The sequence below is a fragment of the Moschus berezovskii genome, chromosome 6 (assembly GCF_049115385.1).
Source record: "Moschus berezovskii isolate FMDL1 chromosome 6, NW_MosBer_1.0, whole genome shotgun sequence".
NCBI classification, from domain to species: Eukaryota; Metazoa; Chordata; class Mammalia; order Artiodactyla; family Moschidae; genus Moschus; species Moschus berezovskii.
This window is the reverse complement of record NC_142465.1, coordinates 45,994,289-46,008,814: the sequence shown is the minus strand read 5'-3', so window position 1 is coordinate 46,008,814 and position 14,526 is coordinate 45,994,289. Positions and strand designations below refer to the sequence as shown.

Sequence of the window (14,526 nt, the reverse complement as noted above, 5' to 3'; positions counted from 1 at the left end):
CATTCGGTCCCCAACTCAAATGCCACCTGCCTGATTTTTCTCAATCAAAATAATTTCTTCTCTTTATGTTTTATGGTAATAATTGGCAATAGGCTAGCTCTTTTCACTTCCTAATTTTTCTTTTTGCATCTTCCAGTCTATTTCTTGTGAGCAACAGCTGTTTACTATACACTTTTCTATTGCCCACATTTTTGCAAATTTCTTTTGCATTTGATTTTTTTATTTAGTTGATTTAAAATATTATTAAATTATCATAGAAATAGTACATGTACCTTTTAAGAAAATTAATAAATACAACCAAAAATAAATTTTAAAAAATCACAATTTCATTCCCTATAGATTACTACTGTAAATACCTTATTTTTTTAATTTATTTTAATTGGAGGCTAATAACTTTACAATATTGTAGTGGGTTTTGCCATGCATTGACATGAATCAACCATGGGTGTACATGTGTTCCCCATCCTGAACCCCCCTCCCACCTCCTTCCCCATCCCATCCCTCTGGGTCATCCCAGTGCACCAGCCCTGAGCACCCTGCCTCATGCATTGAACCTGGACTGGCGATCTGTTTCACATATGATAATATACATGTTTCAATGCTATTCTCAGATCATCCCACCCTCGCCTTCTCCCACAGAGTCCAAAAGACTGTTCTGTACATCTGTGTCTCTTTTGCTGTCTCGCATATAGGGTTATCGGTACCATCTCTAAATTTCATATATATGTGTTAGTATACTGTATTGGTGTTTTTCTTTCTGACTTACTTCACTCTGTATAATAGGCTCCAGTTTCATCCACCTCATTTGAACTGATTGAAATGTGTTCTTTTTAATGGCTGAGTAATACTCCATTGTGTATATGTTACACAGCTTTCTTATCCATTCGTCTGCAGATGGACATCTAGGTTGCTTCCATGTCCTCGCTATTATAAACAGTGCTGCAATGAACATTGGGGTGTACATGTCTTTTTCAATTCTGGCACATTTTGCAAATGTTTAGAATGATTTACATTTGTAGTATGCTTTCTAACTTATGCAGTGCTTTTAAATTTATTTTCTCATTTAGAGTAATAGAATTTTCTCTTGTGTTGATAGTGTATATTATTGCATACTATAGGTTATGTCTTTTGGTATAATAGAATAACATTCAGTTCAGTTCACTTCAGTTGCTCAGTCGTGTCCGACTCTCCATGACCCCATGAATCACAGCACGCCAGGCCTCCCTGTCCATCACCAACCCCCGGAGTTCACTCAAACTCATGTCCACAGAGTCGGTGATGCCATCCGGCCATCTCATTCTCTGTCGTCCCCTTCTCCTCCCGCCCCCAACCTTTCCTAGCATCAGAGTCTTTTCCAGTGAGTCAACTCGTCGCATGAGGTGGCCAAAGTATTGCAGTTTCAGCTTTAGCATCAGTCCTTCCAATGAACACCCAGGATTGATCTCCTTTAGAATGGACTGTTTGGATTTCCTTTCAGTCCAAGGCAGAGTAGTACTTTAATTAAAAATAAAATTGGAACTCAATCATAGTTTTAGTTGGTATCTCTAATCTCTAGGAAAAAAAAGCCAATCCTATGTAAATTTGTAGATACTCAAAGGCAACAAAATTCAGAATATCTTGATTTCCAGTTACATACCATGATAGTTTTGATTCTTTTATATAAATTAGACATAGTTTAGAATTATGATTTCTGCATTAGAAGGGAATTTGCAAGGTACCTTTTTTTCTAATTCATCTCTTGGATTTACTATCAATCCTTATGTATACATTTTTATGTATATTGCTCTTCCTTGGGAACTTGAGAGAGATTTTGTTAGGTTGAGATCCTTGTTAGACTGAGAAATATCTGATAGAATGTTCTTATAACAATTTTATTTGACATTTTAACACTAGGGATAATTTTCTTTCCTGCATAGTCTTCAAAATATCTTTCTTTATTTAAATGAAGCAGCATTTATGTTCAGAGTTTGTCTAGGACATTATTATGGGATTTTCATCTTTTGTTTTGTTAATATAATGTAAGTTGAACTAAATACTAGTATTTCATGTTGAAGTACAAAATTAAGTATAGATTATTTTTGTATTCACTAAGATACTAGGATAGCATATTAAACAAATTTCCACTTAAGGCAGTATCATTTATTTAAATTTTAAAAATGTGAACATGGTCTGCTGCTGCTGCTGCTAAATGTTAATAGCTACTCAATATGTTCTGTAAGAATTTAGCTTCAGGTGTTTCTGAATGAGAATGCCCTGTTCTTTTCTTGCTAAATATGTTTTATTTATCCTAAAGTCCAGGAAATAGAAACTTCATTACAAGGACACCTACTGTAGTTGTAGGTGAAGATTGTGGAAGCATGGATGAGAGAAGACAGTCACACTTCATTACTGAAAATAACTCATTACAACATATTTGGAAAGAAAATAGAAAAAGGTTTTCAAGTGAAGATATGAGCCAGCAAACCTCCAGCCTTCTATCAGATAATTGTGACTCTTTTATTAGTGAAAATATGATTGATTTATTAAACCTAGACGAACAGAAGATAAAGGAAACCTTTGACAAGTATGGTTATGATAATACACAAGATATATGTGCAGCCATTGATTCTGATAAAAACCATTTCATTGATAGCCACATTAAAAGTATTTTTACAGATCTGGAGTTGGATTTTAGTAATTCTACTTTTAAAATATCAAGTTGTTCAGAAAAGTGTCAGCCAAACAAGATTTGCCAGGAAGAGTACAAGAATAATGAAAGAAATAATTTTAGTACATCTTTTGAGAAAGATTTTTATTCAGCCAGCTCTAATAAAAAAGGTTGGTGTTAAACAGATTGTTGGATTTTTTTTGTTTTTAGTTTTAATGAATATATATGTGTGTGTTTGGAGGAATATGAAATTAAAAATAGGATGAATGACATTATATGACATTGTAGACTAGTGGCATCCCTTCATATGGGTCATGCTAAAGTTTTATTTCAATGCATAATTTTATTTTTAAAGGAAAATTTGAAAGTGATTACCAAGAGAAGATATCCCAGGAAAAAATACAGAAATATTCGGTGAACTATAGGTAAGTTTTTAGATGAATCTGAGGAATGCCAATTGGGGTCTAAAATAATGCATTTTGAAGGATACAAAGGGAAGTAGACATTTTGCTGTCTTAGGGTGGGAAGACTGGACTCAGAAATCAATTGTCAGGGACTTCCCTGGTGGTCCAGTGGCTAAGATTCAATGCTCCCAATGCAGGGGGTCCGGATTCAATTCCTCCTCAGGGAACTAGATCCCATATACAACAGCTAAGAGTTTGCTTGCTGCAACTAAAGACTTGGTGCAGCCAAATAAATATTTTTAAAAAATCAGTCATCAGAACCTTGGTAATATCACCCTAGTTGATAATTTGGTCTTCATAATAACCAGTGCAAAAATATCTAAGTCGTAGTGTTCAGTTCAGTCACTCAGTCGTGTCCTGACTCTTTGCAACCCCATGGACTGCAGCATGCCAGGCTTCCCTGTCCATTACCAACTCCCAGAGCTTACTCAGACTTATGTCCATCGAGTCAGTGATGCCATCCAACCATCTCATCCTCTGTCATTCCCTTCTCCTGCCTTCAGTCTTTCCCAGTATCAGGGTCTTTTCTAGTGAGTCAGTTCTTCACATCAGGTGGCCAAAGTATTAGAGTTTCAGCTTCAGCATCAGTCCTTCCAATGAATATTCAGGACTGATTTCCTTTAGGATGGACTGGTTGGATCTCCTTCTAATGTTAGTTGTGTTAGTTAACTCCTCGTAGTGTTAGTTGATTTGAAAAAAACTGATTTATGTGTTCAGCAAGTTTATTTACCCTCCCGAATGTCAATTTATTAATTTATAATAAGAAATAGAAAGATGACATATATAGGAATGCTTACTGGCATGAGAAGCATATTTTCTACATTTTGGCAGCTCTCCATGGGAAATTTGCTTGGTTAATATAGACTCAGAATGAGGGAGTAATAGAAGTCAAAGGTTAATAGCATAAACAAGCATATCAACAATTTATAGGACTGATGTTGTAGATAATTAAAGAAAACTGATGCTAAAACTGAAACTCCAATACTTTGGCCACCTCATGCGACGAGTTGACTCACTGGAAAAGACTCTGATGCTGGGAGTGATTGGGGGCGGGAGGAGATGGGGACGACAGAGAATGAGATGGCTGGATGGCATCACCAGCTCGATGGACGTGAGTCTGAGTGAACTCCGGGAGTTGGTGATGGACGGGGAGGCCTGGGGTGCTGTGATTCATGGGGTCAGAAAGAGTCGACTGAGTGACTGAACTGAACTGAAAGAAAATTTCGTTCAGAATAAGCTTAACTTTCTTGGTAATAGTTATGATTTATTTATTATTTATTTTCAATCTTGGTAATTGAAAACCATGAATTAGGATAGATTTTTATTTTGAGAATACTTTCTTAAAATATATATAATATCTATTAATACAAAGAATATCAGATGCCATTTTTATGGGACTGGCACTAAATTAATTAAAAAAGAGATTCACCATTTAATAAAATCAACTTAGGTTCTTCATTGTAAAAACTTCCAAATATTCAGTTTCATGAATGAAAAATCGAATGTTAAAACTTGAATTTTAAAATATACTTTATGAAAATGATTTAGAATATGGCTCCCAAACCTGTGTGCAGATACTTATCACTTGAGGGTGTTTTTAAAATATAAAATATCAAGTTTGACCTACATATAAGATAGAGCTTGTGAATCCTTATTTTTAAAAACTTCCCTTATAATCTGGAGAAGGAAATGGCAACCCACTCCAGTATTCTTGCCTGGAGAATCCCATGGAAGAGCAACCTAGCAGGCTACAGTCCATGGGGTTGCAAAGAGTTGGACATGACTGAGTGACTTCACTTTCTCTTATAATTCTGACCTTTAATCAACTTTGGGAGTCATAATTTAGAACAGTAATTTCAGAGGGATTAAAGCACATTCTAATACTGTCTTATTTATAACCCTTAGGGGTAATATCCCTTTGGAAGAATTGCATTCTGAGCAATCATGGGACTTTGGAGTTGGTGAGGTAAAGTACAATCTTACATTTTCTTTCCAGTTAAGTGAGTTGTATTATCATGCCATATCTTAGTATTTGAAATTAATTTTAGTTAGCTCTTTCTGAAAAATTTCTGTTTAGGGTAACCTTTTTACATTTTTTTTTTTTTTACTTTGGGAAAATTATTGCTTGGATCTAGAAATAAAATTAACATTTTAGAATGTTAACTAGAAGGAATGAATAGCAGACTAAATAATGGAGAATGCATAAATGATCTGGAATTTAGTATAATAGAAATCACTAAATCAGAAGAACAAAAAGATAAATGAAGAAAAATGAATGCAATCTATGAGATCACTAGTATCATGTTAAGGGTGTCAACATTCACATCATAGGGCTGCCAGGAGAGGAGATAGAGAAGGTTTATGAAAATGTATTTGAAGATATATGGCTGAAAAATCCCCAAAACTAAAGAAAGAAAGAAATGTTCAGGGACAGGAAGCAAAGAGGGTCCCAAATAAGATGAATTCAAACAGACCCATAGTAAGACATATAATTAAAATGTCAGTTCTAAGAGGGAAATTTACACCAATACAGGACTTCATCAGGAAGCAAGAAAAATCTCAAAAAAAAACCCGACCTACCACCTAAAGGAATGTTCAAACTACCATACAGTTGGTATGTCACATGCTAGCAAAGTAATGCTCAAAAGCCTTCAAGCCAGGCTTCAGCAGTATGTGAACTTAGAACTTCACATGCAAGCTGGATTTATAAAGGCAAAGGAACCAGAGATCAAATTGCCAACATTCACTCGATCACAGAGAAGGCAAAAACATTCCAGAAAAACATCTACTTCTGCGTCATTGAGTACACTAAAGCCTTTGACTGTAGTTCACAATCAACTGTGGAAAATTCTTAAAGGGATGGGAATATCAGACCACTTTATCTGTCTCATGGGAAACCTGTATGCGGGTCAAGAATCAACAATTAGAGCCAGACATGGAACAACGGACTGGTTCCAAATTGGAAAGGAGTACATCAAGGCTGTATATTGTCACCCTGCTTATTTAACTTATACAGAGTACATCATGCGAAATGCCGGGCTGGATGAAGCATAAACTGGAATGAAGATTGCTGGGGGAAATAGCAGTAACCTCAGATATATAGATGACACCACCCTTAATGGCAGAAAACAAAGAAGAACTAAAGAGCCTCTTGATGAAAGTGAAAGAGGAAAGTGAAAAAGTTGGCTTAAAACTCAACATTCAGAAAACTAAGATCACGGCACTAAACTGGACTGAAAAGTTTATGGTGAAAAACCTGCTGCTGTTCTTATGAGGGTTACCTTGTACGTAACAAGTTGTTTTTCTCTTGCTGCTTTTAAGATTCTCTCCCTGTTTTTAACTTTTGATAAGTTAATGTCTTTATGAGTCTTTTTGGATTCATCTTACTTGGAGCTATATTGTCTTCTTGTATTTGGAAGACTGTTTGCTTTCCCATGTTAGGGAAGTTATTGGCTATTTTTTTTTTCAAATCATTTTTCTGCCCTTTTTAATTCTTCTGTTCTTTTTTGGACTCCTGTAATGTGAATACACTGTGGATGCTGATTGTAACCATGAAATTAAAAGATGCTTACTCCTTGGAAGGAAAGTTATGACCAACCTAGATAGCATATTAAAAAGCAGAGACGTTACTTTGGCAACAAAGGTCCATCTAGTCAAGGCTGTGGTTTTTCCAGTGGTCATGTATGGATATGAGAGTTGGACTGTGAAGAAAGCTGATAGCTGAAGAATTGATGCTTTTGAACTGTGGTGCTGGAGAAGACTCTTGAGAATCCCTTGGACTGCAAGGAGATCCAACCAGTCCATTCTAAAGGAGATCAGTCCTGGGTGTTCATTGGAAGGACTGATGCTAAAGCTGAAACTCCCAATACTTTGGCCACCTCATGCAACGAGTTGACTCACTGGAAAAGACTCTGATGCTGGGAGGGATTGGGGGCGGGAAGAGAAGGGGACGACAGAGAATGAGATGGCTGGATGGCATCACCGACTGGATGGACATGAGTTTGAGTGAACTCTGGGAGTTGGTGATGGACAGGGAGGCCTGGCGTGCTGTGATTCATGGGGTGCAAAGAGTCGGACACGACTGAGCGACTGAACTGAACTGAATGTGAATATTGGTCCACTTGATAGTGTCTCATAAGTCCTTTACTGTATTTTCGTATTTTCACTCTTTTTCATTTCTTTATCTTTTTTTGCTACTCTGATTGGATAGGTTCCTTTCCCTATTTTCAGTCTTCTGATCATTTCTTCATCTTAATCTGGTCTTCTGTTGAAGCTTTCTATTGTATTTTTAGGTCCAGTTATTGTATTCTTTAGCTCTGATTTCTGTTTGATATTTTCCTTTATGTTTTTTTGTTGAAATTCTCACTTTGTTCACATGTTGATCTCCTGATCTCAGTGATCAATTATTTTGACTGTTATTTTGTAAGGTATGAGGTAAATCAGTTACCTCCATTTCATTAAGGTCTGTTTCTAAGGTTTTATCTTTTTCTTTCATCTGGAAAATATTCTTCTGTTTCTTCATTTTCCTAACACTCTGTTGGTTTTCACACATGAGATAGGAAAGTTGCCTTTCATAGTCTTGAAGGAGTAGCTTCACGTAAGTGATGATCACTATGTTTCAACCTTGCCCTAGGTCTTGGTTGTCTCTCAAATCTTTGTGATTATCCAAGCATCTTAGTTTGCTTTAAGTGGCTCCTAGTTGTGGGTGTGCCAAAACCTGCCAGTCAAAATATAGTTTTAGTCTGATTTGAAGCTGGACCCTCAGCCAATAGCCTATAAGGTATGTAAATATACCTCTTTCATGAGAAGACTTTGAGATGTGGATTTCTTTCTGCCCCCTCTATACTGAGACCTGGTGTGATAACCAGTTGAGAGTTTTTCTTTGTTTGCTACCACCCTGTTTAACAAAGAAACAATTCTCAAACACCCTGTTGAACTCTGGAGAAGGAAATGGCAATTCACTGCAGTATTCTTGCCTGGAGAATCTCATGGACAGAGGAGGCTAGCAGGCTACACTCCATGAGGTCACAAGAGTTGAACACGACTTAGTTACTACACCAACAGCCAACAACCTGTTAAACCTGTGAACACAAGCCATACCGGCCAGCGGAACCAGGATAGCAAGGGACGTGTCCTTTGGGCAGCAGCCTCAAAAGTCAGGGTACCAGATGTGTGCACAAGCTCTTTTCTGGAAGATACCAGTGTCAACTGAAAAAAAAAAAAATCACATCCTGAAAGTTGAGAATTATGTTTTTTTGGTGTTTTTTTTTTTTTTTTTGAGCAGGTATACTAGGGTCTTTTGCCCAGGGGACAGTCTCTCAGCTCTAAGGAGCTGTTCCTTCAAGGTAAGGGAGGAGCCAGGATATACAGGTATTTCTACAAAAGCGGAAAACAGTCTGAGCATCAAAGGATTACTGTGAATTAAAGAAAAACCAGACATCTCAAGTTAATCAATATAGCACTTCTTTATGTGTGAGAAGAAGCAAGTGCTGGACTTCTTAAAATAATTTATTTGATATATACCTTAACTATCTAAGTCCAGTATCCTGTTTTCTCTCACCCTGAATCCCGTCAGGGTGCACCCATAGGTGGAGGGGGCAGAGGAGGCTGCACTAGCTGATGTCTTGATGGCTGCAACATCCTTTGTTTACTGATATGGCAGGTAACATTCTTTGTGACAGCTTAGAATCTGGCAGAAGGAAAGGGCAAAGATGGCACCTGCTGAGTTCTGTGGTCTTCAAAAAGTATTTCAGTATGCCTCTAAAAGTGTGTCAAATAAGAATCCTGTCCCTGAGGCTGAAGATTTAAGATAAACAGGTAGGCCTCTTTCACAGAAAGATTGAGGGTATGTTTCAGTCTGCTGCCTCTGTGCTGTGCTCTGAGGGGAATGACCATCTGAGAACTATTTCTCCATTTGTTATAGTGCTACAGGACCTCCGAGTATAAGATGCGTTGGCTACCAGAGTCAGACAAAGGATGGAAACCACAAAAGCTCAGGTGTATAATCTCATCTGTGTGTATAATTTCATCTTTGGGAGATACTGGTGACCTAGATCAAAGCAGAAGGAGCATGAAAATAATGCCTAGACTCTGAGGTCCCTGGAGAGAATTACAGCCTGCCCTTAGATATGAGTTTAATCAGAAGCCTTCTGTTAAGGCCACATCTATGAAGATAAACTAGTGGGCTTCTTTCACAGAAAGACTGAGTGAGTCAGTGGACTGCCTGTACTCTAAGCCCTGGAGAGTAGTTCCATGGAGCTTGTGTAAACCCTTTGAGAACTGGATCTCATGGACACAGACTTTACTGGCTTTCAAAGCTTGATATTTGGGAGGCTCATCTCTCAGATACAGGTCTTATAAGTTCAGGAATCAAATATAAGGTTCAAACCATTAGCTCTTAATGAAGACACTTTCAATTGTAGGTTCCTTCCTGATTGTGGGTTGCTGCACCTGGAGTGAGGTTTATGGTGTCTCAGAGTAATCTAAGATTGATCTTAGCCTGTCCTACCGGCCTCAATGTGAGGTTTTTTGTTTTTTTGTGTTTTTTTCTCATTTAGCCAATACGTTTACATTTCCTCAATTTGGCTCCTAGCTGGTTGTTTCTTTCAGATGGGTATATCTTTCCTTTTTTCCTTTGCCTTTTGCTTTGCTTTCTTTCTCAGCTATTTGTAAGGCATACTCGGACAACCATTTTGCATTTTTGCACTTCTTTTTCTTGGGGACGGACCTGATCACTGCCTCCTGTACAGTCACAAACCTCTGTCCATATTTCTTCAGACATTCGGTCTACCAGATCTAATCCCTTGAATCTATCACTTCCAATATGCAATCATAAGGGATTTGATTAAGTTCATACATTAATGGTCTAGTGGTTTTCCCTACTTTCTTCATTTAAGTCTGAAGTTTGCAATAAAGGAGTTCATGATCTGAGCCACAATTAGCTCTTGGTCTTGTGTTTGCTGACTGTATAGAGCTTCTCCATATTTAGCAGCAAAGAATATAATCATGGATGGATCTCATTTTTCACCATCTGGTGATGTCCATGTGTAGAGTCATCTCTTGTGTTGTTGTAAGAGGGTGTTTGCTATGACCCGTACGTTGTTTTAGCAAAACTCTGTTAGCCTTTGACGTGCTGCATTTTGTACTCCAAGGCCAAATTTGCCTGTATCTCCAGGTAGCTCTTGACTTCCTATTTTTGTATTCTAGTCCCTATGATGAAAAGGACATCTTTTTTTGGTGTTAGTTCTAGAAGAATAGCAAGGAGAGATAAGAAAGCCTTCCTAAGTGATCAATGTAAAGAAATAGAGAAAAACAGCAGAATGGAAAAAATTAGAGATCTCTTCAAGAAAATTAGAGATACCAAGGGAACATTTTATGCAGAGATGGACACAATAAAGAACAGAAATTGTATGGACCTAACATAAACAGAAGCTATTAAGAAGAGGTGGCAAGAATACACAGAAGAACTATACAAAAATGATCTGAATGACACAAATAACCACGATGGTTTGATCACTCACCTAGAGCTACACATCCTGGAATGCGAAGTCAAGTGGGCCTTAGGAAGCATCACTACAAACAAAGCTAGTGGAGGTGATGGAATTCCAGTGGAGCTATTTCAAATCCTAAAAGATGATGCTGTGAAAGTGTTACACTCAATATGCCAATAAATTTGGAAAACTCAGTAGTGGCCATAGGACTGGAAAAGGTCAGTTTTCATTCCAATCCCAAAGAAAGGCAATGCCAAAGAATGTTCAAACTACCACACAACTGCACTCTTCTCACATGCTAGCAAAGTAATGCTCAAATTTTTCCAAGTTAGGTTTCAACAGTATGTGAACTAGGAGCTTCCAGATCTTCAAGCTGGATTTAGAAAAGAGAGTGGAACCACAGATCAAATTACTAACATCCTCTGGATCATTGAAAAAGCAAGAGAGTTCCAGAAAATTCTACTTCTGCTTTATTGACTATGCCAAAGCCTTTGTGTGTATCATAACAAAGTGTGGAAAATTCTTCAAGAGATGGGAATACCAGTCTCCTGAGAAATCTGTATGCAGGTCAAAAAGCAACAGTTAGAGCCGGACATGGAACAACGGACTGTTTCCAAATTGGGAAAGGAGTACATCCAGGTTGTATATTGTCACTCTGATTATTTAACTTATATGCAGAGGACATCATGTGAAATGCTGGGCTGAATGAAGCACAAGATAAAAATCAAGGTTTCCAGGAGGAATATCAGTAACCTCAGGTACGCAGATGACACTCCTCTTATGGAAGAAAGTGAAGAAAAGCTAAAGAGCCTCTTGATGAAAGTGAAAGAGGAAAATGAAAATGTTGGCTTAAAACACAACATTCAAAAAACAAAGATCATTGCATCCAGTCCCATCACTTCCTAGCAAAAAGATGGGGTAACAATGGAAATAGTGTGAGATTTTATATTCTTGGGCTCCAAAATCACTGCAGATGATGACTGCAGCCATGAAATGAAAAGATGCTTGCTCCTTGGATGAAAATATGCTGTCTAGATTGGTCATAGCTATTCATCCAAGGAGCAAGCATCTTTTCATTTCATGGCTGCAGGCACCATCTGCAGTGATTTTGGAGCCCAAGAAAATAAAATTCAGAGACATCACTTTGCCAGGGCATCCCTGATAGGTCAGTTGGTAAAGAATCTGCCTGCAATGCAGGAGACCCTGGTTCGATTCCTGGGTTGGGAAGATCCGCTGGAGAAGGGATAGGCTACCACTCCAGTATTCTTGGGCTTCCCTTGGGGCTCAACTGGTAAAGAATCTGCCTGCAATGTGGGATACCTGGGTTCAATCCCTGGGTTAGAAAGATCCCCTGGAGAAGGGTAAGGCTACCCACGCCAGTATTCTTGGGCTTCCCTTGGGGCTCAACTGGTAAAGAATCTGCCTGCAATGTGGGATACCTGGGTTCAATCCCTGGGTTAGAAAGATCCCCTGGAGAAGGGTAAGGCTACCCACTCCAGTATTCTTGGGCTTCCCTTGGGGCTCAACTGGTAAAGAATCTGCCTGCAATGTGGAATACCTGGGTTTGATCCCTGGGTTAGAAAGATCCCCTGGAGAAGGGAAAGGCTACCCACTCCAGTATTCTGGCCTGGAGAATTCCATAGACTGTATAGTCCATGGGGCTGCAAAGGGTTGGCCACAAGTGAACGACTTTCACTCATTCACTCACTTTGCCGACAAATTCCATGTATTCAAAGCTATGGATTTTCCAGTAGTCATGTATGGATGTGAGAGTTGGACTGTAAAGAAAGCTGAGCACCAAAGAATTGATGCTTTTGAACTGTTGTGTTGGAGTAGACTCTTGAGAGTCCCTTGGACTGTATGGAGATCAAGCCAGTCAATCCTAAAGGAAATCAGTCCTGAATATTCATTGGAATGACAGATGCTGAAGCGGAAACTCCAGTACCGTGGCCACCTGATGTGAAGAACTGATTCATTGGAAAAGATGCTGATGCTGGGAAAGATTGAAGGCAGGAGGAGAAGGGGATCACAGAAGATAAGATGGTTGGATGTCATCACCAACTCGATGGACATGAGTTTGAATAAGCTCTGGGAGTTGGTGATGGACAGGGAAGACTGGCATGCTGTAGTCCATGGGGTCACAAAGAGTCGAATACAACTAAGCAACTGAACTGAAGTAGTTGTTTCTTTGGCGGGAGGTGGGGGAATGGGGGGGTGGGGCTGGAAGATACTATTCTGTATGTAACTTAGATTCAGTGTGTCCATGGAAGGAAGTGAGTTCAGGATCCCTCTACATTGCCATCTTTAACTGCAGCCTATGAAATTTTGAAATAGTGGAGGAATACAGTTTAAATATATTTGTTTAAAATGGGAAGATAATCACTAGAGAAATGGAGACAGATGGAAGAATGTCAGAATATAAAAGAGTGGGGATGTCACAGTAGAACAGATGGGAAAAAAGTGAAATAACACTTCTTCATAAACAGTAAACATAAAATGTAAGGAATGAATCCTGTTTCAGTTCAGTCGCTCAGTCGTGTCCAACTCTTTGCAACCCCATGAATCGCAGCATGCCAGGCCTCCCTGTCCATCACCAATTCCTGGAGTTCACGCGAATCCTGCTTAGCAATTAATATATTAAATTTTATTAAAAGGCTGATTTTTCTTACCAAGATTCAAGGAATATCAAATTGAGAAGAAAAAAAATCTACATATTTTTCAGGAAACATGTAGAACATAATAAAGTTGAACATAAAAAGACAGGAAAAGATATATATATATATATATATGAAGGAAATTGTAGTAGGACAAGGACAGTATAAATGCACTAAAATGCCCATTTAGAAAAGAGGAGACAGAAACTTATTTATCCATACCAATTATGAAATCCTTCTGGGCAGACATTGTGAACACTTGCTGAACTGGAGGATGGGGGAAATTCCTTGAATAATTAAGTGTTTTGTTTTTTTTTTTTCTGTTTGGTCTGGTCTTATTTTTCTGTTATTCTCTATCAAAAGATCTGAAGTTTGTATCGGAGTATATGCCTACTCTTGGGTCTCCGTAGCTTTTTCAGCTTGTGGGTTTCTGGTGCACGTTTGGAGCTTGAACGTGTTCAGTTCAGTTCAGTTCAGTCGCTCAGTCGTGACCGACTCTTTGTGACCCCATGAATCACAGCACGCCAGACCTCCCTGTCCATCACCAACTCCCAGAATTCACTCAAACTCATGTCCATCGAGTCGGTGATGCCATCCAGCCATCTCATTCTCTGTCGTCCCCTTCTCCTCCCGCTCCCAATCCTTCCCAGCATCAGAGTCTTTTCCAGTGAGTCAACTCTTTGCATGAGGTGACCAAAGTATTGGAGTTTCAACTTTAGCATCAGTCCTTCCAATGAACACCCAGGATCGATCTCCTTCAGAATGGACTGGTTGGATCTCCTCGCAGACCAAGGGACTCTCAAGAGTCTTCTCCAGCACCACAGTTCAAAAGCATGAATGTGTTAAGAACTGAATATACAAGACTTTTTAAAATGGTTGAATACTAGGGTTAGAGAAGAGGCTGTGCTCCAAAAAGTTATTCAGGACCCTGAGCTGGTAGGGACTCTGTCTTCAACTGGTAAGCTTCCATGTTTGCACTGTATGTTGATATCAGAGGGGAAAGAAAATGGAGGATTATGGAGAAAAATTTTATAGCAGAGACTGGTAGTAGTGTGCGCCACTTTTGCCCATGACCAGAACTTAAATAGCTCATTCTTATCAGCTCCAAGGAAGGCTAAGAAATGAAGTTTAGCTGTATGCCTAAGAGAAACAGGTTCAGTGAGCAGTTGGACAGTTTCTCTTTTATACTACCTATCTATCTAAAAAACTATATCCTACCAACAGAGAATATCTATTTTCTATAAGTCCATGGTATATTTACAAATATAATT

At 38.6% G+C, this 14,526-nt stretch overlaps 1 protein-coding gene across 1 annotated transcript in view; it reads left to right on the top strand.

Moving 5' to 3' along the window:
* REDIC1 (regulator of DNA class I crossover intermediates 1) overlaps positions 1-14,526 on the top strand; it is a 57,032-nt gene that overhangs the window by 21,025 nt on the left and 21,481 nt on the right. Inside the window, 3 exon segments of the mRNA XM_088836691.1 lie at positions 2,294-2,817; positions 3,003-3,072; positions 5,017-5,077. Coding sequence (XP_088692817.1) covers positions 2,294-2,817; positions 3,003-3,072; positions 5,017-5,077 — 655 coding nt within the window.